General features: G+C 37.6%; 1 protein-coding gene across 1 annotated transcript in view; it reads right to left on the bottom strand.

The window, feature by feature from the left end:
- The window catches only part of TMEFF2 (transmembrane protein with EGF like and two follistatin like domains 2), a 299,502-nt gene extending 284,486 nt beyond the window's left edge, over nucleotides 1–15,016 (bottom strand). Inside the window, exons 1-3 of the mRNA XM_069070175.1 lie at nucleotides 14,365–15,016; nucleotides 11,951–12,060; nucleotides 1,697–1,826 (exon numbers count right to left, since the gene is read on the bottom strand). Of these exons, the coding sequence (XP_068926276.1) occupies nucleotides 1,697–1,826; nucleotides 11,951–12,060; nucleotides 14,365–14,536 (412 nt within the window). The 5' untranslated portion in view covers nucleotides 14,537–15,016. The remainder of the gene's footprint in view (nucleotides 1–1,696; nucleotides 1,827–11,950; nucleotides 12,061–14,364) is intronic.
- Nucleotides 15,017–25,454: the final 10,438 nt, after the last annotated feature.

The raw sequence follows: 25,454 nt of genomic DNA, 5'->3' as shown, positions 1-25,454 counted from the left end.
AAGGACTTAGTCAAATCCTTTACAAAAGAATCTAGGGTATGTATAGCTACTGCATATACATCTTGAAATTATTTTTCAAGAAAGGAAATGAAGTACTCTGTTGTGATCATTCTCTTGCATCTTAGCTCTTCTTTTTCTTTCTTTCTTAATTTTTTTTTTGCTTTTTGGAGGGCAATCAGGGTTAAGTGACTTGCCCAAGGTCACATGGATAGTTTTTGTGTTGAGTGTCTGAGGCTGGATTTGAACTCAGGTCCTCCTGTCTCCAGGGTCAGTGCTCTATTCACTGCACCACCTAGCCGCCTCTAGCTCTTCTTTTTCTAGATGATTGCTAGTCATCCTTTTAATAAAATGCTGCAAAAACTTGGCAAAAATGAAAGCTAAGAGCATTGCATTAGAGTTTATAGAATACTCTCTGTCTGTCTCTCTCTCAGAAAATTATCTGAGAGATGATGCCAATCATGTTTATCCATACCAGTCTTGTCTTGATGAATGTTATTATTCTTTTCTGCTGCTCTACAGTATCATAGGATCAAAGAGAGCTACAAATAATGATCAGCTTAAGAAACAGAATAATAAAGCAAGAGGGATTTTTTTACCTTCCCTCCCTTCTTTGCCACTATGACCACCTTCCACTTTGAACAAATAAACCCATTGCTTATTGTAGAAGTACTTGTTATTTTACATGAGTTTTTCCATAGCAAAATATTTTTCCTGACAATACTTTTGTTAACACTGATTCTTAGACAAAGCCTGTTTTTATAGCATTATTATTTCCCATTGAAAATGCTCAGATCACTCAATCTCCCAGAAAGTAGCACAGCTCTCCTGAAAGACATTTATTTCCTATTAGCTGCAACTGTTAGGGCACTGTGGCATATCAAGTTTTTTCTTTTTCCTAATGTACTTTTTTATTGACTCCTTCATCCTAACTAAAATAAAATCTACTTCAGTTTAAAGATTTCCTTCAACAACAAAGCCTTTCTCATTCTCTTCTTTCAAGTTAACTTTTTTACCTCTACCATTGGTCTGTACTAAGAAAGTGACAACACACAAAAGGACAACAGAAAGATCTTTGGCACATATTAAGTCAGTTTTCTTATTCATTTTCTTTTCTGTAAACCAGGGACAGTATAAGAAAAATGGTTTGTAGCCTCTAAAGTTACCTGTGCCAAGAAAGACAGATGACTTTGGAAATAATGTCCATCATCAATATATCCTTCAACAGATTTTGCCAAAAAGTGAGAATCAAATTATGTGAGCTAGACAAAGCAAGCCACACCTTCCATTCAGTACCCATACTTAAGAAACTACCATGATATGCAAATTCTTGTATTCCATTGTCTCCAATTGACATAATGCTATTGTTCTAAATAGAAAAAATCTATAGCAATCTCTTTCTGTGTATCTGGCACCTGGCCAGTCCATCCAGGTTTCCAATTATATGTAATTTCTACTCATCTGTCTGAAGTGAATAAAATGGTATATAACATATGTATTAAAAAAATATAACTGACAAATTTCTTCTGCCAGATTTTTTTTAAAGTAACACATACACAAACACACACGAATTAAATATGTATGGAGTCATTATACTCAAAACAGATACATCATTATTCAGTTGGAGTTAACATAATGGAAAAACCAAAAAAGTGTTCCCACGACATGCAGTTTTAAGTCAATTTCTGGTTGTACATACCTGTGGCACATGATCCTTCTGACACCACAAGTATTTCACTCTGCTGTTTGCAAGCTGCCTGTCTCAAGTAGCACTCATTCTGATAGGTATCCCCATTGGAACCACACACTGGCACATAGTCACTGTTACACTGAAGAACATTAAAAAAATGTTAGAAAGCAGTGAATAGTACTAAGATAAACACAGTTTCATACAAACAGTTAAAAAGAAAGACATCCTCTACCTTTTTCAATTCAGTTGTATTTTGGGGTGACTTTTTCTAATATAAAATAATTATTTAGTGTTTTAAGAAGTATAATTCTCAGTTACTCAAAGAACATTCATTGTTTCAACAATCATTTATTAAGAAACTTCAGGTACTATGTATTATTAGGTGCTGAGAGGAATCTAAAGAAAAAAAAGTAGAACATGGTCTCTTGGACTCAAAAAAGCTTAGAATATAGAGTGGGGGGTATGACACACAGACAAATAACTATTATATAAAATAAAAAAGTAGCAAGTGCTATTCGAGAGTTGCAGACCCAATTTTATGAAAATGTGAATGAGAGAGAGATCACTTCTCAATAAGGGGATCATAGGATTATACATTTAAAAGTGGGAGGAATTTTAATGACCAGCTGTCTTATTTTATATTTCAATAAATGAGACACAGATAGGTGAAGTGATTTGCTCAGAGTCACCAAGCTAGTAAGAATCTGAAGGAGAAATGGAAAGCATATCTTCATGACTCCAAGTCCAATACTGGGCCTTATTCTTTGTAAACATGATATTTCATTATTTAAGGCTTCTTAGTGGGGTTTGCATTTCAGCTGGATCTTTTCATCTGGATGGGTGGCATTTCAAGAGCTGGAGATGAATTGGATATGGAGATCATCACTGGGAAATAAAATGGCATGACTATATGAATATTATTTTATCATTAAACAAGAACTATTTAGTGATAATGGTTGATTCAGTTAAACTCAATTCAGTGGGAAAAATAATTCATTTAAATTGACCAGTCAATTCAGGTAAGGTGAATGGACAGGGAGCTTGAAGTAGACATAGATGAGAAAATAATGGGTTCATTTTCTAGCCAATTAACAAGAATTTATTAAGTATTTTCTTCGTGCCTGGTACTGTGCTAAACACTGGGGATACAAGGAAAGGAACAAAAATTTATGTGTTTATAAGAGCACTAGATTTATTATCAGAAGAACTGTTTGTATTCCAATTTTACAACTTAATATATTTTATAATGGATAGAGCTGCAATTAGAAGTTATGAAGACATGAGTTCAAATCCAGCCTCTGATAATTATGAGCTGTGTAATCATGAGAAATCACTAAACCTGAGTGCCAGTTTCTCCTTTTCTAAAATTAGGATTTTTCTTTATGATACTCTTCTCACACTATTGCCATGTTGACAGAATTGAATAAGTGCTTTGCAAACATAAAACCATTGTGGAAATACCAATTAAGTATTTATTATTTATTATTATTATAAATACATGTCTCTAGGCAGATAATTTCAACTCTCTTGTCCTCATTTTGTTCAACCATAAAATGAAAGAATTAGACTAAATCAGAAGTTCTTAAAAATTCTGTGATCTCTTTAGCAGTCTGGTGAGGTCTATGGACTGAACAACTCTTCAGAATGGTGCTTTAAAATGCATGATACAATAACATAATTAAAAACAAAGATGATTATACTGAAATACAGTTTTAAATTTTTTTTAGAAGTTCATAGTTCTCAGGTTAATACGCCTGTTAGATGATCTCCAAAGTCTCTTTCAGTTTTAATTTTATAATTACTTTTTATCTCCTACAATGTCCACCTGGGTTCTTAGAGGATAATATGGGATAGTGCTTGTGTGTGTGTGTGTGTGTGACATTTTTTCCAAGTTTGAAGTAAAAAGCATTTAATAAAAATCTGAAAGCTTCATTTCAATTTTTTAAGCACTAACGTTTTAAGAGTTCTTACTGTAAACTTAACCATCAACAAAAAACATTTTAATATTCAAAGAAGAAGAGATAAGAGGATTGTATAAGAAACAGTGAATGTTCTGTTATGTACCATTTTGTAAAGACACACACAAATGTATATTTAGTTAACCAAGATAGCAACAAAATTCAAGCTATCAATTAAATATTTTTCCAAATATCCTAATATTCATTACTGGTGAGCTAAAATTCCTGATAACCAAATGTTCTCCATTTCTTTGGTAAGTCATCAGCAGATGGTGTAACATGGTGAAAAAAATATTGGATGTCAGGTGATTTGGGTTAAAGATCCCAGTTTGGGCTCTTTTCTAGCTGTCAGAACACAATCATATTATCTAACCTCCCTGAGCCTCAGTCTCTTCATCTATAAAATAGAAACAATGAGTCTGCATTCCTCAAAACACCATATTAATGATTTATGATTTTGTGGCATTTTCAGGAACACAAGAAAATAACACAGGACTAATTAAAACCATATCTCAGTATTCTAAACTATTTAATGCATATATTCTGTGAAAAAAAGGATATATATTCTACTCGCTTATTTAAAAAAAACACTCCCCCCCCAAAACCTTTTAATAATGAAAATTAGGCAACCAATGACATTGTTATTATAAATAATCACACTCAGAGGTATTAGAAATACTTGGCTGTGTCCTATACCTGCTAATTATACCAGGGATGTCATTATCCCATGATTACAACATTACCAATATGCCTCATTGTTTAATTATAACAAATATAATGACTGAGGTGATCATTTACAAATGATTACCTGTTTAAAAATAAGAAAATAATTTTAAAATAATTTTTAAAATACTCTGAACTTTGTTTTTTTACATTCAAGTATCTGAATTTTTGATGCAATGACAATATATAGCATGTAAAATAAACCAAGAATATACTGATATGAGAAATTTGTAATCTATCTACATAAGAATGGTTATAAAAGGAAATTAAGATATAATTATAACATTTCAATTTAGCAAACTTTCACATAAAAATATAGAATATAAAAATGTACAATAACTGGGTAGAGCGATCACTTGTTTAAGCCCCAAATAATATTTCTTCTTATAGTATATTTCTTTACAAATTCTGGATTCATAATGAAAACTTTGCTATGGTAACTCTCACTCAGTGTGATAAGATAGCTAGAAGTCTCAGTAGAAAGAGCCTTGAGTCTGGAGTCAGGAAAACTTGAATTCATATCCTGCTGAAGGTATATACAATCTGCATGACCCTGGGCAAGTCACTTTAATCACTGTCTGCCTCAATTTTCTCAACTGTAAAATGGGGGTAACAATAGCATCTACCTTCCAGGGTTGTTGTGTAAACATTTAGCACAGTGCCTCGTGAATAGGAGGTGCTTTAAAAAGTCTTTTTTCCCTTCCTTCCTTTCTGCCTTCCCTGCTTGCCTTCTCTTCTTCACATTAAGAATCTACTACTCTGCAGTATAGAACTTCAGGGTGAATCAGCTAAGAAATTCATAGGAAAGCGCAGCTGGGATAGCAACTATTTTCTCTTAAGCTAGTAACAAATCTTTCTCCCAAAATGCCTAGCAATACAAATTAATGTGTAAAAAAAATCTTCTTTTAAGTTATAACCTATATATTGTAATACATCCTCTAAAAGGGATCTTCCTTCATGGTGCCCACACTGATGATCAGAATCTCACTGGTCTCCTATTTAGGTTTATAAATATTGGAGGAAGAGACCAAATGGTAAAAAAATCATTTCTGTATAGTCCTATCATTATTATAGTCCTATCATTCAGATCTAATACAATTAAGACTTTATGTAGGACAAAGCAAGATGAAGAACTGATCTTCCTATTCTATAGGTGGCTCTGACCTCTCTGAAGATGTACAATGTTTGTAGAGCCACTCTTCTACACCCCCAACCTTTTTCTCCTTTTAAAAAAAATTGGAAAAAGAATAATTTTATAATACAAGGTTGTAAAGCTAGAAGAAATGAAGTAGTCAGTATTTGAAATAGTGTGTTAAGTTCTGGATGCTACAGTCTATAAAGGATATTATAAGCAAGAGAGCATACAGAGGATGATGAACAGGACCTTGATGATGAAGGGCCTTGAGATCATGCCATATAAAAATCTGAATAGGTTACAGAAGAGAAGACTTTTTGGATTGGTGGCAAGGTTAAATAACAGTTGTCAAGTTTTTGAAAGGTTATCATGTGAAAGAAGAAAAGGATTTGGTCTACTTGGACACAAAGGGCCGAACCAGATTTCAAATTATAGGGAGGTAAATTTAATCTGGTTGTAAAAAAAATTAATAAGTTAATTTTTTCTAAAGTTGAATGAATTGACCCTGGATGTGATAGGCCCTTCCTTAGGTCTTCAAGAAGAGGCTTAAAGATTATCAGGGATTGTGTAGAGCAATTATGAATGCTAATATGCTTTCAAATTCCCATATTATGTAATTTTATGAGAAAGACACATGAAGAGGAGTTTTCTGATTCCATAGCTAGGGGGAAACTCAAGGATGAGAGGAATAGAATATCAATAGGAGTTAAACAGGATCCTATGAATCTCACAGTGGCAAATGAGACAGCAGTAGGGAAGACGGGACAACTCTTGCATTGTGTAGCTCTTCATCTCCAACTCTAAATACAATGTTGTGTCAAATAGATTTGTGATGCAAGATTTGCATTATAAATGATCTATAATTCTATGGTTGACCTTACCCATCAAGTTCAACACAGTGAAACAAAGTAGAGCTTAGGGGGGAGAGGGTTATTTGTTATCTTTCACTAAGTCCTGGAGCACAATTCTGATAAGCATTTTAAAACATCTAGGTAAACACATAAAATGTTGTATGCCATTTTTGAGTAACACTAGCCAGATATGAGTTGTCTTAAAAACTCAAGCTGCCAAGTTCCTTGTGAAGCCAAGGGATTTGTATGGTGTAGAAAGAAATTTAGAGTAGATTATTATCACGATAATTTTTGGCACCAAATAACTCACTCTATTCATAATCATTAATATGAGTAACAGAAAGAAGGATCATGATTTTGACATTAACGTCCTTAGTTAGGTAGGAGATTGGGTAGGCCCTGTTTTCTTTTTGTTGGTTAAATCTAGCATTTAGAATTGTAGTTTTCAGTGCCTAAAGCAGAGGTTTAACAAGTCAATGAATATAGTTCTAGGGGACTATCAACTTGGGATTTTTTTTGACATTTTGATAGCTATTTCAATATGATTGGTTTCCTCTCTAAATCATATATATATATATACATATATATTATTTAATACATTTTTAAAACATTATTCTGAGAAGAGCAACAAACTGACAAGGGGCTTCATGACATGCAAAAAAGTTAAGAAGTCATGGCCTAAAGAAATCCTAAAGGTCACATAGTCAAATATGATCATTTTTACAGATTGAGGAAACAGAGGCCCAGAGAGCTGAAATTACTTTTTCAAAATCACAAAATGGGTGGGTGGCAAAATTAGACCTAGAATCCTAATATCATAACTCTTATTTCAGTCACATTATTTTGTCCTGAAAACATGTCACCTTGAATGAATTGCTCAACAATTAAGTATTTCACAACTTTGTGCCCTCAGTTTCTCCATTAAAAGCAGGAAGACTCCTACTTGTAAATGTGTCAGGGAAATTTTAGAAGGTAACAAAGCCATGTCTTCGAAGTTCTTTGAAATCCTTAAGTGAACAGGTCTTTCTTTCATGGAATATACTTTAAATAGCACATTTGCATCTAATATAAGTACATTTGAAATAGAATTCTTAAAAAAGTAAAGGAGAAAAAGGGTTGTTATGGATCTCTCCTGCTTGTAAATAGGACAGGTTCTGTGGTTAAATATGCCAAAGTTACTTGAAGAGTTTGTTTCCTTAAGACTGTGAATTTACCTAGTAATTCAATGTCTTTTGAAATCAAATACAGTTTTCTCAGAATGTTTTTCATCATTCGTCTGCTGGATTTTTCCTTATTTCATTTCCCTAATTATTATCCTAATAGGTGAAAGTAAAGGAATAAAAGTCAAGAAAGGAAGACTCAATTAGATGACCCACAAACATAAGGTGGCATTCGTTCTTCAAATAAAAACATAATTTGCGTGGGAGAGAGACATTTCAAATGGCTCATTGTTCACATGGTTAGACTAGGATTCTTTCTGTTTGTGTTCCCAAAAATGTTTACCTTCATTAAAATTGACTAGTTAGATGAAGTACTCATGGAATTTTATACATTCTAGGATCTTATATCCCAGTTATCAAAAACTCAGGTAAATAATGACTTAAGGGGTTCCTGCTATGTTTCTATTATAGTGTAGAGGGTAGAGAGAAGCCTGGTCATGGTATCTTGTCATCTTACATATTATATTTATTCATTCCTTGAACATATATAAAACAAAATGACATGACTCTTCTAATATTATCAGAAAAGTTTACCCTTTTAATGTGAGAGTATGTAGAACTCAAACATAGCTTGCTGAATGAAAATATTTAGCATTGCAAGTTGTGAAAATGTTTAAATTAACTTGAAATCAAATGACAGCTGAAAAGATAATTTCCACTCTGACAGCATCAGAGTAGGATACAGTTATATACTTAGTGACATTGGGGTAAACATGATTTGTGGGCAGTCTATGATGCTAGATTTTTTTCTATACACTTTATTTTCTAATATGAGACTGACCAGTGGGTTCAGGTGTGGTCAGTCATTTTTCAATCATCTTTGTCTATTCATGACTTCCCCATTTGGTGTTTTCTTGGCAAAGATACTGGAGTGGTTTGCCATTTCCTTCAACAGCTCATTTTACAGATGAGGAAACTGAGGCAAACAAGGGTAAGTGATTTGCCCAGGGTCATACAGCTAGTAAGTGTCTAAGGCCATATTTGAACACAAGAAGATGAATTTTCTTGACTCCAGACCTGCTGCTCTATCTACTGCATCATCTAGCTACCCTGTAGGAAAGTATTTAGTATATTGAAAACCTCTCTATATTTGCACTAAGATACTGCAAAATGGATAACTTTTAAATACCAGGTTATCACCCTTTGTAAGTTCTATAGAGATGGGAGAATATGCAAATATTTAAGATTCTATCTTCTTATTAAAATAATTTATATTGCTTTTATTTTGTCAAGACTTATGATTTAACTGGTATAGGGAATTTGTTAAAAACAGAAAACCCTTTCTCTACGAGTGCAGATCAGCCACAAAGAGTCTTAGAGAGTTTCCTGGCAACACTGAGACTCTAAGTAATTTTTCCAGAGTCACTTAGCCTTTGTCAGAGGTAGGATCTGAACCCAGGTCTTTCTGGCTTGACTTTGAGGAATCTCTTTATCTACTACTCAATGAAGCTTCTCTTTAAATTGCTTTAGTTCTTAAAATTATTCTTCAGTGAAATTTTACAGTTGGTAATCTTAAGTTTGTTTTGATAATGGAATGGAATAAGTATTTAAGTGTTTACTAAGAGACAGGCACTGCTAAGCTACACATGAGCTGAAAGTTCCAATGGAATATTTCCACATTAATGCTTTGAGCAGAATATTTCTTTGTACTTATTCACAGCCTTTTCTTTGAAATCTTTCTTTTGGCCAGTAATAATATAATACCCTTTTAGGAAGGGAAAGATTTGTGCTCATGTTTAAAAAAATAGGGGAAAATTTACATCTATAACAACCAAATCTCAGAGGAGTGAAGAAAGGGAACAAGCATTTTTTGAAGGCCTGTTATGTGGCAGGCACTGTGCTAAACCATTTGAAAGTTTTATCTCATTTGTTCCCTCTCAATAGTCTTGGAAGGTAGTACTATTATTATCCCCATTTTAGAGTTGAGGAAATTGAGACAGATAGAGATTGTCACTAGTAAGTGTCAGAAGTGGCCAGCTAGAAGTTTAAATAGTATATAGGAAAACAGATTTTCATCCCTTTACTCTAGATGGTAGGAGGAGGAACAAAGAAAGATAAATTAATTACATTCAAGAGAATTCTAGAGACAGTAAAGATGAATAGAAAACAACAAAATCTGGAACAATGAAAGCATAGCTTAAAATACACTATTATCTTTTCTGCAACAAATATTTTAATCTTGATCACGATGTTCTTTTTGCTATGCTATGAGGTTTGGGGCTGGATCTATCTTTTCAACCCCAGAGCTGTTTTCTCCTGTCTGACTGACCTCTCATCATAGCACAAGCAATAAATAGAGTTCCATACAATGCAAAGAATTTGAAATGATACAAGCACCAAAAGGTACCCAATTACATTTTGATTGAAAACTCAGTTTTATCAGTCAAAGGAGAACCCTTCTTCCAATTATATTCAGTTAGACACAAATGCACTGGAATGACCAATAGTTACAAAATAATGCGAAAAGTAAACTTAACTTCCTACCTGTTTTACTTAAATCCATTATTTATAATAGTTCAATAAATGTTATTCCAATCAACATAGTTTACATTCACACAACCTCTCTAGATTGAAGAATTATTCTGCATTCGATTTTACCAAAGCTTATCCATTTATAGATTCCCTAGATGCCCTCTTTCTTTAGATAAAGAATTCTGACTGTAACATATATTAGTCCTGGTTCATTTCTACAGCTCATTGGTCTATTCTTAATTACTTGTGGCTGTCACAGGATTGAAGTATGGATACCCCAAACTCAAAAGTAATAAAAAGAGAACAAAGCCATCTCTTACCCAATGACTTTCCCAAGGCTTTTCAAATAAATTAACTAATTCTCGAATGTTAGAAAATGGAAAATTCTGTTTCTCCGTCTCATGTAGATTATTGAAAGAAGCTAAGTATGTGGTCTTGAGTGGTATGATTTCTGAGGAGCACACATTCATTGGTGAACAATATTACTATTAGTTTCTCTTCTACTACATTGTCTAGATGTCAGTGGTCTGGCCTCACCAATACTTGCCCACCAGTAGGTGGTGCACTTTGCAAATGTCAATAGCTATATGGTGTATTCTTGGGGGGGAGGGGCAAAAAAAAAAAAGCTTTTGGCTTATTTGAATGTCATTTTGCCTACAAGTGTGAAATCTCTTAAAATTTATCAAAGATAAATGGAATTAAATTCCAAAACACTTTGATTTAGCAATCCTAATACTAGATAGCAGACTGAATATTGGGGATAGGAGAGCTAGGCGAAGTTTTTGTTCCGACACTGTCTAGCTATATGAACCGTCAAGTTAAGTTAATCACTTTGGGACTCAGTTTCCTCATCTATACAATGAGGATGTTGAACATGGTTTGGGTTCCTTCTAAAATGTTATGATGTTTTATGAATTTGCTCTTAGTCTCTTTCAAGTTCTTGATATTTTTCTCTATTCAAATTTTTTTTTAATTTTTCATATATTTTGTAGCCTTGGGAGAGGTTTTTTTTTTAAACTTTCATTCACCTATGTGTGCTTAAGTCATGGCAAATTAGAAGATAGTTTTTGACCATCTTAAAATACCATAGTTCCCTGGGGGAAAAAATAAAGAAAGCAGGGTTGTTTAAGTGACAGCAGTATATGTATCTACCTACCCATCATCTATCTGCTATTTGAGCTTATCTGTGCATAAAAATGTATACATACATACATATATATAAATATAAACATCTTAATAGCAATATTAGATGGTATAATTTATATGAACACCCCCATAATTGGAAAATGACCACAAATACCACTAAGGAGAGTATCCAACCTTTCAACATTTTGACTTGGAGCATTAAACAAAGTGCAGCTCTTTCCTCTTGGGGAAATCTGTGCCCTTTTGAATTCCTTGTTAGCACTAACTGAACGAAAATCTATCAGAAACTGAAAACATTTTAGAAAGTTCCTCATAAAGGACAATGAATTATGATTATGATTCAAGAATAGGATGCTTATCAAATTATCAAAGATAGTTTTTAAGGAACATTCAAAACAAGTTCACCACCACCAGATGAAAGATCTGGAGCAATGAAACCTGAGGACACCAAGACATTCTGATATCACCTAAGATTAGGTAAAAAGGCATAGAAGCTTAATCTTGCTTTAACATCACAGAAGCACAATATGAATCTTTGTATCTAAAAGAACATTTATAGCTACAACAACTGCATTTTTCCCCTCAGTAGACTTATGTCTTCTTGACATCATCTGGCTCTCCTGCTAGTTTTTTCATTTGGTGCCAGATTTCCCCTTAATATGTAGAATTATAATTTGCCAAGTGCTGGGTTGTAAAAGAAAATGCCTACTTTGAATTACCATTGATGAATTAAAGAATGAAAGTGCCAGATTTCTTACCTTGAACTGACAGACACAAGTCACACTATCTCCAATTCTTAAACACTCCCCATCAAATTTACAGGTATTGGTGTCACAAAGGAAGAGATCATTTTCTCTATCATCATAACCTTAAATTTAAAGAGAACAACATTCAAATTCAGCCATGAGAAGGATAATGCAATCGTTTTTTTTAACAGCAAAAAAAATATTGTCATTTTTAAGCCTTTAAAAAAGTTCCTGCCCCACCTCCATTTAATGACCACTGGCATATAATACAAGGGATATTTGTTACACTAAAATTTGACTTTAATAATTAATACTATTTTCTGGTTTTCACATATCCTTTCCATTTTATGTTTCTCTTTATAGATCTACTTTGGTGCCTATTTTAATTTAGGGTTGGAAGGGAAGGGGAAGCTAGAAAATCCTACTTATTCCTTTGCCCTATCATTCCTAAATTAAGTAGACTTAAAAGTTCATAGTTTTGATGAAGGTTAGTCTTTCGATTCAAGGTCTTAAACAACTCCTTCTTTGGAATTCCTCCAGACAATGAGGAAACAAAGCCCCAATAATAAAGATAAACAGGCACAGTGTTTTCTGTGATGGTCTGTCTCATTCAAATGAAGATTGATTACCTCTAAGTTAACAGGAGAGGTGCCAGGTTCTTCACAAGCTGCTGAGAAAACCAGCTCCTTCCCTTTAGTTCCTATAGACATACTAACAGATCTGGCTAAAGATGCAAGTCTTTATTGCCAACACCAATTCTGTATTTCAGCTACTTGTTATTCTTTCTCAACATATAGTTAGATATTAAAAAAAACAATTATATCAGACTTCAGACCCATTAAGATTGAATACTATTGATTTTTTAGGTTATTTAGTGGTCCTGTAATGCCATGTATTAAAAGTGAAAAGGCAAATGCATAATGGAACTTATTCTTTGTAGAATTACAATTAGACATATCTAACACAAAGAGAAGTTAAAGGGAACACTTCTGAGGTTTGTTCAATTGCCTTATTTAGACATTGATAAAACAGCACAAAGGCATGGCTTGCTGACCCAAATGTCAGAACTCAGGAAAGGTCAAATTTACTTCATGAATGATAAATTATCATGGAAATCTTACTTTTTTTTTGTATCTTGGTTTTTACATCTGTAATGGCCAACTATCCTCTTTCAGACTCTAGGTTTCAGTTACTAATCTCTCCAGAGCTGATGTACTAACTACTAAAGTCAACATCCACCCAGGAACAAGACTTTACTAAGAGTTAGAGACTTAGTTACACTTAATAATGTTTACATAAAGATCAAAATATGCATTTATTAAAAAGGAAGTTCAACTAAGCATTGAGAGAAATACACAAACATATACTAAAGCAAAGGGTCTCCAGTGCCTTTGAAATAGGATAACAAGATACGGTATAATAATGCTGGAATTTTGAAAATACAAAGCAGGTTTATGAATTCAGTGACGTCTAATTTCAGCCTTTTTCTTCTTTAATTGGTAGATGTCATTAGTAATTTAGTGTAAAAGGGAGGGAGGAAGCCTCATTAAACCTCATGAAATCTAAGCAACTGAGGTACCACCACCAGGATGTTTCTTTTGGATCTTGCCCTCTGCCTTACTTGTAGCTATCCGTGCAATTGTGTGTGTGTGTGTGTGTGTGTGTGTGTGTGAGTGAGTGAAACACCAGTCTGAAAGACACATTGTATATTTATTTTCTTAACTTCCCTCTGGCAATTATAGGTTTCCGTGTGCAAAAAAAACAAAAAACAAACGGATACATCTTTTAGCTAGAAAACTAAGTCTTTTCAAGCCGAAGCAAAAAGGTGTGTGTGGGGAGAGGGGAGTAAAGGGGTGATAAAGAGACCTTTACTCAAAATCTTTTCCGATCAGATACCGGATCCTAGACCATAGACGAGCACATCCTCCTTGCACTTTTGCAAGGGATCAGCGGTTCTCAAACAATCACAGTATGATTTATTACTGTCTCTCTCCCAAAGTTATTTGACTCATCTTCTAGCCTTACTTTTTTTCAGGATGAAAAAGGGGCTGTGTGAGTATGACACAATGGAATTGTGGTGGATTCCGTGAATACACAAAATTATCCCATCGGTTTCTCCGAAAAAACTGATCAGTTCAAATTGAAGTGTTGGGCTGAGAGGACTCATTCATATATCCAACACTTTCTGTCGTCCTCATCCAACACTCTCTTATGTACTTCCCCCCCCCAAAAAAAAAAAAATTAACAAGAGGTGGATGCGCTCTCGGTGGTGTGAAGGAGCGAGCTACAAGGGTTTGAGAAGGTTTGAGAAGGAAAGAGTAAAGGGATGGGTGAGTGGAGAAATACGAATGTTGAAGATGACGCTCCCCCCCTCCCCCAGCACCTTTTCTAATAAACGGTTTGAGAACATTTGGTTTGTAGCTTACCAGAACAGTTCCAGCCGGTAGGCGTTTGACAGTCACTTAAGGAGGTAGGGAAAGCTGCAAGTTTCACGGGCCGGGCAATGATGAGTAACATCACCGGTAGCAGCAGCAGCCAGCAAAAGCCATCGCAAAGTGTCCAGCTGCTACACTGCCGCGGGGATTCCCAGAGCACCATGACTAGTTCACTCAACTCTGCAGCTGCAAAAAGGCTCTCCCCAAAACCAAACGATCGCTGAGTCCGGGGACAGAGCTACTGAGCATCCCAGGGCCCCCGGCAACAGCAGCGGCGGGAGCAGCGACAGCGGTAGCAGCAGCACCCAGCGTGAAAGCATCCAAGCCCTCGCATGATCCTGAGAGTTTCAGCAACATTCAGTGACCCAGCTCAGCCCAGGGCGCGAGAGGGTCGTCAGCGGAGGTGCAGCAAAGATGCAGGCAGCCACTGCCATAGGGCAAGGCTCTCCTAAAAGGAGGAGAGGACAGAGGCGGGATACAGGACAAGGATAAGGAGGAGGGAGAGTGCAAGGCTGGAGAAGAAGAGAGCAAGAGCTAGAAGGAGCAAAGGGAGAGTCAGTCACCGCGCTCCGCAGCCCAGCAGCCGCCTCTCCCGCTCTGCCGCCCGCATCCCTCTGGCGTGGGGGAAGCAGCAGGTCCTCAGCCCGCCTGGGATCACGTGGGAGGAGGCAACCGGCCCCTGATTGGCGAAGCGGGATGCAGGTCCCGGGAGGGAGGGGTAGGCTGGGAGGTGGAGGAAAGAAGGAGGAGGAAGAGGAGGAGGAGGAGGCAGCGGCGGCGGCAGACGCCACAGAATGACTTGTGCGGCGCTGGCCGGCAGGTTGCGAAACCTAGGACTTTGCCCAGGCGAGGACTCGAGGTGTTTGGAGGACCAAGGCGAAACTGTGTTTCTCTCTCAACCCCCTGCCTGGCTCCCTACTCTAAACCTTCCCACGCGCAAGCCCCAACCAACTCCCAATGCAGCGCCCTGCCTGCCTCTCTGTTGACCCTGGTCGGCCTTCGCCCTGCTCGGCCGGGTGGTGTCCCTCTGAGTTAGCTATAGTGGGGACGTAGGTGGTTGGTTGATGGTGAACACCGCAGTGGTGAGAGTGAAGGGAACAGAACGGAGCTATCCTGCTAGAGCCTTGCACTCAAGTGTTCTGACTGGTGGGGTTTTGGAACAGTCTGAAGGGTTGGAATAGAGCAGTGTGATGCTGCCTCTCCGTGGGCGCTGAAAGGGGACAGTGGCTCCCTAGGGCGGGTGGAGGAAGCTGGGAAGAGAAGAACAGATCTGTCCCGACTGGGGCAGTGGTTTTCTCGTGAGTCTGCAACGCTGCGGATGCTTCCAAGGCTGGCAGGACTGTACTGTTCGCTCTTCCCCTTCCTACTTCCATCTCTCTCTTCCCCTTCCTTCTTTCCTGTCTTCCTCCCTCTTCTCCCCACCCCACCCCCCAACTTCACTCCCCCAGCCAACCCAGAGTCCGGGATAAGCAAAGGTTCCCCACCCACATACACTTTTTCTCAAGTCAGGAGCAGCTACGGGAATCTGATTTATCTGTCCATCTGTGAGGTGGTGGCAAACAGTTAGAAGGTCAGATCTGGCTCGAACAAGTAGGCAGGGAAATGAGAGGGAAACCAGGAGGGATTGAGGCCCCTCCAGAAAAGCAACGGGTGGGCGTGCACAGTGCCGCAACAGTGAAGCGGACGACTGGGAAATGCAGGTTCACTGTGGCATGCGGGGCGGGTTTTACCCTCAAACGTTTAACGCAGATCTGGTACTTGGATCATGCCAGTTACCTCAGGGATGTGAGAATGTAAAACTCTGCAGGAGCCTCTCTCTGTATTTGCCTCTTTCTCTCACTCCAGCAGGCGACTTGCAAACCGGGTTGCCAGGATCCGCCTTTCGCCTGCTGCATTCTTAGCACAGTTAAACACTTTTGTGCCTAATGACATTTTAGTTGCTAGTAACTGGACTGTGTAGTTACTAGAGAGCTTTCCGGGACACAAGCCCCCTTTCCATTTTGACCTCTGGTCTTTATTGCTTTTATAGTATTTGTCGCATCAAACGGGGCAAAGTTTTGGGGTTTGGGTTTGTTGGTTTATTTTCCTCCTTTCTTTCTCCTTTTTCCCTTCTCTTTGCAACGGGTTTAATGGTTATTCAGACAAAGCTTCCTTCACTTCTATCCCAAGTTCCGTATTTAGAAGGGGATTGATTGTTTTTACAGCATGGTAGGTAATTAGCTTCCATTTCTAGTCACAAAAAAGAGACAGCAACATACTTATTCTGTGAACAACAACTCTGTTCCTAGCAGCCACCAGCAGAAAACAAATTGTGCTAGAGCTCTCCTTTTGAGTACCTTAACCTCCAACCCCCTCCCATTCCCTTGCTTTTTAACTTCTCCTTTGAGAGACTTGATCGTGCAGCACCTTGGTGTCTCAAGGGAATCCAAAATTATCCTACTATATGAAACCCATCCCATTAGCCTACAGCCCCGCCTCTGCCCCAACACATATGTGCTCTCCCCGGACCCCACCCCCATCGCCCCCTTGTTCTGCACCCCTCCCCAAGGATTTCTGAATTACACAGTGACTCTCAATCCTGGCAATTAAGCTGCGGATCCTCACATTCTGGTCTGTGGCATCTCTCTCCTTACCGAAAAAGACTCCATTAAAACAAATCAATCTGACCAGACGTTGGAAGCATCAGAAAATCGGCTTCTAGATGTAGCAGCTAAATCCTTTAAGGAGGAGGAATGCCCATTAGATAGAACTGCCATCGGATATTGCAAAAACACGGAATTGCAGATCTTGCCTCCTGCTGCAGCCTTTTAACAGAAGCCGTAGCATAAATATAAGTTTAATGTAGATAGAGATTTAGTAACTCAACAGTAAGCAGGCAAGCATGTTTCATTTTCCGTAGCAGCGCTAGTGTGGCAACTAATCAAGTTTATGAAAATAAACCATGCATTAAACTAAAGGGAAAGTCCTTAAAAGTGTTTATGCAGCAATTATGATAATATAACCAAACCTGGTAGGATTTCAGTACTGGGCTATACAAACAGGATCTTCATTCAACCTCTTGGCAAATTGAAAGTAAAATTACTATTGAATTTTATGCTAAGTAAATTCTGGCATGCTTACTAAGCATATGTACTCCTAATACGTCTTCCTCCCTGCTTTCCCCCTCCCCATGTAACTTAAAGCTCCAATATAATTAATTAGTGGTTGTGAATGGTTAGCAAATATAGTTACAACCATTGAGTCCTTTTTAAAAAATCTAAATAATTAAGCAGTTTAAGCAAAACCATGCTAATTGGAATGCTCTGGTTTTATACTGCCTATTTGATATTGACTGTTATGATGCCACCAGGAAAAATTCTAAAACTGGCAGGCACCACCATGTGGCAGAAGAACATCAGTCACTAAATACAGCCTCCTTGATTTGTTGAAAAAGTAAACAGAAATGCACATTATTCGCTTTAGTCTTATCCTTAGGTATGAAATAAGTAGATAGACACTAAAATGGATAGAAATGAGAAAGCAATTGAGAACATCTGCTTTTCTCTTTTAAAGTTCAGGGATGAGTGGTCTTATTATCATTGTTTTGGGGGTATAGTTCGTTAACTAGACCAAAGATTGCTCATCTTAAGTTTTTTTTTTTTTAGTTGAAGGAGTCATCATATGAAAGAATAGGAAAAATATTCATTTCATTTAAATTTAAGCAAATCCTCCAAGGTTTAAAGAGTGCTCTTTGACACACACCCAAGTCTGGCTTGATTGTGATGGTATATTCATAACCTAGTATTTTAAAGTAGCAGTCAATTAGAAACCTTTTCCAGAAAATTTTCATTCCCCATCCTCTCCACCCCCCCCCCAAAAACACAGATATCTCAGATAGGTATAAAAACATAGGGAAAATATTTGGTTACTACAAGAGTCAAGGGTCGATAAACCCAGTTGGAAAAGGTAAGAATGACTTGACAATCAAGTCTTTCTTCTGCCTCTTTCTTATGTGACACTTTGGATGCTGATGCTTCTACTTAGCCTCTAGGTAGTGAAATGCAGGAGGAAGTAAGTCAGTTACATCAAAGACTTTTATTTTCTAAGGAATTAGTAGGGTTCAGTCACATTTCTGAGCAAATCTATACAAAAATTATGGAGACAGAATTGCGTTTCTTTGGAATGACTCCTACAGAGAGACCTGTTAAAGCAGTCTGCAATCAAGCTCTTGGTATATGGAAATTATGTTGCAAAATGGTTCATCTTCTCCCTCAATTCACTCTTCTAACTTCTCTACCTCTTAGTCAATATCCTTGCCCACTCAAAAGATGCTTCCACCTTCTGAGGCCCACTTGGCTGATTGATGAATTCCTGTCCTGATCACAATTCATGCAAGATTCCAACCATACTCATATAACTCCTAGCTCAACTTACTCCTTGGACTGTTCCATTCTCTTCTCCTATAGAACTTCTTCCTCTCTTCCATGCTTACCAACTTCTCTTCATGTTATATCTTCCCTCATTAGAATGAAAACTCCTTGAGAGTAGTTCCCAGCATGTAGCACAATGCCTGACGTATAGTAAGTACTTGATAAATCTATGTAGTGACCCTAGCTAGCATAAAGCAGAAGGACATCTACTATTTACAATCTTTGCATCCATATTGCCAGAGCTTAAATCTTTCCTTTTAAGAGAGGGAGGGAACAAGTACTTGTATAGCTCCTACTTTGTGCCAGGTACTGTGATATGTCCCTTTGAAGTAGGTGGTATTATTATAGCCATTTTACCGTTGAGGAAACTGATGCAAACAAAGGTTTAGTGATTTGACTAAGATCACACAGCTAGTAAGTTTCTGAGAGCAAATTTGAACTTGCACCTTCCTGACTCCAAGTCTTGCTCTTTATTCGATGTGCCACCTAGCACTCCTATCCTTTTAATATGCTGATATATTGTCCTCTTCCTTGTGCTATCTGAAGTGGTATGACATTAAAATATTCTGGCTGTGACATTCTTTGAAATTCCACCTGATTTAAATCCAAAGGTCTGCATCTTATTATTATTGTAAAAAACAAACCTTAGTTCCTTCTTTAAATATATATGTTGGATTGAATAACCCTCTAAGGTCCTATAGAGCTCTAAATCTATTATCTTAAAATTTCTAGGATAGAAGTTGGTTATATAGAGGAATAGTATCCCTTTGAAGTGAGAAAGTAGGAGACACTCCACTCTCTGAACCTCTTCCTTCTTTTACTGACTTGTTAAAATATAAGGGAGTTAGCACTGGTAGAGGTTTGTTTGATTCAGAAGCTTGGACTTTAAACGTAAGTATTGCAGGATTTCACTGGTACTCTGGGGGTCATCTCAGAATCCCCAAATATTTGAGCCTTCTAGGGGGGACCTCAGAAGTCTGTATAGTCCAAACCCTACCTAAACAGGCATCCCTTGTACAAATCCCTGTAAATAATCAAAGCTAGGTGGTAGAGCATTGGGTCTAGACCAAGAAAGCACTGATTTCACATTTGGCCTCAAACATTTAAGTAGCTGTTTGACCTGGGCAAATCACTTAATCTGTTTCACTTTTCTCAACTCTAAGATGGGATAATAATAGCACCTACCTCCAAGGGTTGTTATAAGGATCAAAAGAGATGATATTTGTAAGGGCCTTAGTGTTTGACAATAGTAGGCACTTTATTAATTCATGTTCCTTTCCCTTCACTTCACTAAAAGGCCTCCGGTGATGGGGACACTCATTACCTTATAAGTTATTCCATTTTATTTTTTGTATAGTTCCAATTGTTATAGTGTGTATATGTATATATGCACATTATATATATGCATGTATGCATACACATATAATATGTATGTATGCATACATATATAATATATATGTATGCATAAATGTATAATATGTATTGTGTATATATAGTCTAAATCTGTTTTTCTGAAACATTTTCTATTTGCTCCTAACTTAGCCTTCTGGGGCCATAATAGAGAGACTTTAATCCTTCCTCCATATGACAAATCTTCAAATAATTAAAGACAGCTATAATCCCCAACTTCCTTACCTGCCCTTTCACCCTTCCAAAATTGCATTTTTAAGGTAAACATCCCTATTTGCTTCAACCAATTCTCGTATAGCATGGTTTCCAATCTCCTATCACTCTCTTGTGAATGTTCTCTCACTTGGAAATGTCCTCCTTAAAATACATAAATTCCAGGTTTGTTCTGGTCAGCAAGGCTCTTGTTCTGTGTTCTATGCTTCTATTAATACACATCAGCTTTTTGACTGCTATGTCACTTTCTTGATTCATATTGCCATTGAAGTCCACTAAAGAACTTTGATCTTCTCACACAAACTCTTGTCTAGTAATGCTTTCCCTGTCTTATACTTATGCAACAAATTATTTTAAATCAAATAAAAAAGACTTTACATTTATTACCATAAAATTTTATCTTAAGTCCTGCATTCTAGCCTGTTGGAACTTTTTTGAATCAGCATAATGATAACATCTAGCAACAGTTTTACAACTTTAACAACAGTTTAAATCAGCAGTTTCTGTGTGTTATTTTCATACAACTATACAATTATAATTTAAGGATAAAAGTCTAAGGTCCAGGGCTCACAATGGAATAGAGAGATGTTACCTTTATTTGTCCATTTTCTCCCACAATTCCTTATGAATTCCTGATTGGGATTAAAGTATTTTTTTTTTTACTTTTATTAAGCAATCAGGGTTAAGTAACTTGTTCAAGGTTACACGGCCAGTTATTTCTGGGTGTGGTGCTGAGTGTCTGAGCCCAGGATCCAATCTCCAGGTCGTCCCAACACTGGAGCCGGTGCTCTTACTCGCTGTGCTATCTGGCCACCCCAAGGGATTAAAGTATTTTAATAGAGCAAAACTATAAAATGAAAATTATCATTTTTGTGTGTGCGTGTAACCCATCCCATATGTATATTACATCATATCATTGTATGGTATACTTTTGTCATCTCTAATATAACAGTCAAAAGAACTGATTTTTCATTCCAGATCTGTCATTTTCTAATGAGATGACCTTCAGAAATGATGTATACTCTTAGGGTTACATTTTCCTCATCTGTAAAATATGGTTAATAACATCTTCCCTGCTTCACTTGTTGTGAAGTTCAAATGAGGAAATCACATAATGTACATGGAAGTACTTAGAAAACTAAAGCCATGAGTCAGGCTCAATTAAGAAGACTGTATAGCTGTGGTTTATGGCAATGACAAGTGATTGCTGAAAGTGGGGAACAACATGAGCCTGAGCTGTTAGCCATGGATGTTCTCTCCCTAAAACGATTAAGTCACAGTTGGAGGAAGGCACAGTGAGTTTCCTGTACCCTCTGAAAGTCCAGAGACCATTTGTACAGTAAAACAAATTAAGTTGATTACCCTTTTCAGATTTCAGTTAGGTACTTGGAGGAAGACAGTGGAACACCTTTTCATAATACTTCAATATTTCTTTGTTGGATTCATGTTCTCATTAATGTGGGTACTTCCTCTAGGAAGTACATAGAAAAATCTATTAACACCTTTTCAATTAGATCCAGGCCTTTCCTCTTACCAGTTATAAACCTGACTAGCAGATTCTCTCTTCTCAATTCCCACCAAACTTTCATAAAGCATTCTACAAAGTAGAAAGCATTCCTATTATTATAGGAATTTTTTTCATTTCAATTTCATTTCACATTCATATTCTTGATAATATAATAACAGCTTTATATATGTTGGGTGGGGATTATTAACATGTGTGGCATTTGAGAGAATGGACTGCCTTAAAATAACCTCTGTCTAATAGCTATACTATTTTACTTAAAACACAGAATTACAGGAAGTTCTTCCCTATGGGTTGATACCCATTAATGATCATAATAATTTCATATATCCCTATCCCTTCTAACCCTGATTGCAACTGGTTAACCACAACATATTAGGAAGTAAGTAGAACTCACCAAGTGTAATGGCAATGCAAATTTGGAAGATCTTCCCTGTCCCTAGGCTAAAGTGCACCTGAAGCCTGGGGAGGGAGGCTTGATTTTCAGTAGATACTTTTTGATTGGCCAGTGGTTCAATAAGGTTGTTACATTCTCTGAGCCAGGAGAAGGCTATATAAGCCCTGATGTGAGGCTTTGTTTTGGGGACTCACTTTGAGAAGTGTTCTGTGATTTGATCTGAATTCTGGGAAGCCGTTGTTGAGAGTCCCCCGGCTTTGAAAAACCCAGATGTGGAAACCCAGATGTTGACTGGTTATGGATGTAATGGTTGGACAGTTTGGAAAGCTATCTACTTGATCTATTAATGTCTTGATAATTCTGTCTGTATATTTTGAAGTTTGGAGTGCTGACCTTTTCCCCCTGAACAAGGTAAACGATATATGTCTGACTGATTAAAGTAAGCTTGCTAACCCATTTTGAGTTGCTTTCCTTTAACAAAGCAGATCCAAGAACCTGTGTTGGCAGACACCCTGGGGAAGCCGGGGTGCTTGCTGTTACAAAATGGCATCATGAACAGGATCTGCAGAGTAAAAGGAAAGTATGGGTGCTGGGATAATCATTTGTTTCCCAGTTGTGGTAGCTGTGACTCTGTGGAGCCATGGACCAGGAGAGAAGAGTGGCCTGCATGCAGACTTCGCTGAGCTGAGAGCAGGAATGGTGAGCTGCCTGCATCGGGACCTGGGCAGAAGCCAGAAGCGTGCGGGAGGAGAAAGAGCCCAGGAGTTCAGAATTCAGCCACAGGAAAAGATAAGAACTGAGCAGCAAAGCAGGGGCACTGAGTGTGTTTCCTGGCTGCATCCCACAGTTTGGGACCCAGGGGGAGGATGGACTTGTGACTATGGTGGGTGGGATGAAGTGCCTTGGATCCCCAGGGACCCCACCTTGTTGGGTTTGTTGCCCAGCCCCCTCTCTGTGCTTGGAGGCAGGGGCTGGAGCTGTGTGAGGGGAAGGATACCCCTCCCCCCCCCCCAGAGAACTTTATTTGAACTTTTGTTTTGAATTGAAGTGATAATGCTATCTATGTACTTTGTGTTTGTTTAAGGACCAGTGGCCACTTTGGTAACTTTAGTTCTGTACTTTGAAAATGTGACCTAAGAAATGTTCAGAGCTAATTCAAAAGTAAATTGTCTATGCTATGGGCATGAAAGATCTTGGGGCCCAATGTAATGGGAATGCAAATTTGGAAGATCTTCCCTGCCCCTAGGCTAAAGTGCACCTGAAGCCTGGGGAGGGAGGCTTGATTTTCAGTAGATACTTTTTGATTGGCCAGTGGTTCAATAAGGTTGTTACATTCTCTGAGCCAGGAGAAGGCTATATAAGCCCTGATGTGAGGCTTTGTTTTGGGGACTCACTTTGAGAAGTGTTCTGTGATTTGATCTCAATTCTGGGAAGCCGTTGTTGAGAGTCCCCCGGCTTTGAAAAACTCAGATGTGGAAACCCAGATGTTGACTGGGTATGGATGTAATGGTTGGACAGTTTGGAAATCTGTCTACTTGATCTGTTTCTGTCTTGATAATTCTGCCTGTATGCTTTGAAGTTCGGGGTGCTGACCTTTTTCTCCTGAACAAGGTAAATGATATATGTCTGACTGATTAAAGTAAGCTTGTTAACCCATTTTGAGTTGCTTTCCTTTAACAAAGCAGATCCAAGAACCTGTATGGGCAGCAAACCCTGAGGACGCACTTGGGGTGCTTGCTGCTACACCAAGCTACTTGCACACCTTAGCAATGTATCTTCAGCACCTTACTAAGGTATGGAGAGAAAAGGATACAGATAGATAGGTAGGTAGATAGATAGATAGATAGATAGATAGATAGATAGATAGATAGATAGATAGATAGATAGAGAGAGAGAGATAGATATACACTCATATCTATATACACATATATGTATATATACACACATACATGCAAACGTGTGTGTGTGTAGATGGACAGGTGCATTAAATGCCTTTGATTATTAGGAACCTGAGTTGGTTTATAAGAAAATTTTACTTCATCTTATTACTTCATCTATCAGAAAAGGCTTTTATGTTTTCCTAGTACATTTAAGTATGAATTAGGTATGGAACAGGCAGTTTTATTCTCACACAAGAAAGGGAATGCTAAGCAATGGAATGATTGCTATTATTTGAGAGACTAGTATACAACTTCTTTACAACATTAGTAACAGGGCTGCTTATTATCCATTAAATATTTTTACCACCAGTGATTATAGTTAGATCAATGTCAAATGGGTTTTTCTTCCCTAAACGCTTTCTCTCTGTCTCTCTCTGTCTCTGTCTCTGTCTGTCTCTCTGTCTCTGTCTCTCTCTCTCTCTCTCTCTGTCTCTGTCTGTCTGTCTGTCTCCCTTTCTCTCATTTCCCCCCAGCCTTCTGCTTTCTCTCTTTTTGATTCAGTGACACTGGTCTCATGACACTTTCATGAACAAGACACTTCATCTCTTTGCTTTGTGCATTTTCTCTGGCTGTCTCCCCAGTGCCTGCAACATTCTTCCTCTTCCACTCTACCTACTGACTTCTCTAGTTCCCTTTAAGTCCCAACTAAAATCCTTTCTTTTACTGGAATTCTTCCCCCAACCCTTCTCAATTCTAGTTCCTTTCTTCTCTTAAGAACTTCCTATTCATGCTGTATGTAACTTGCTTGGTATATATTTATTTGTTTGTTGTCTCCCCAGTTATATTGTAAGGGACTTTCTTACTTGAGGGCAGGGACTGTCTTTTGCTCTTTTTGTCACCATAGTGATTATCACTGGGCCTCTCACTTAGAAGTAGATCTTGAAGCCTTGTTGTCTACCTTGTCCAAGGTCCTGTATCAAGGCCACCCTCATACTATCCCCTGATTATCTCTTTAATGCTATTGGGGTATATTACAGTAGGATATAGCCTACCTCTTCTAGTTTTTTTCTCCTCCCTCCCTCCCTCCTTAATTCCCTCCTTTCCTTCCCTCCCTTCCTTCCTTCCCTACTTTCTTCCCTCCCTCCTTTCTCTCTCTCTTTCTTCCTTTCTCTCGCTTTCTTTCTTTCTTTCTTTCTTTCCTTCTTTCTTTCTTTCTTTCTTTCTTTCTTTCTTTCTTTCTTTCTTTC

Source organism: Petaurus breviceps, unplaced genomic scaffold, assembly GCF_028583685.1.
Source record: "Petaurus breviceps papuanus isolate PSGF00001 unplaced genomic scaffold, PetGlider_PUasm1.0 90804, whole genome shotgun sequence".
Classification (NCBI taxonomy): Eukaryota; Metazoa; Chordata; class Mammalia; order Diprotodontia; family Petauridae; genus Petaurus; species Petaurus breviceps.
Note: the sequence above shows the minus strand (reverse complement) of the source record. Positions and strands in the feature narration are given on the sequence as shown.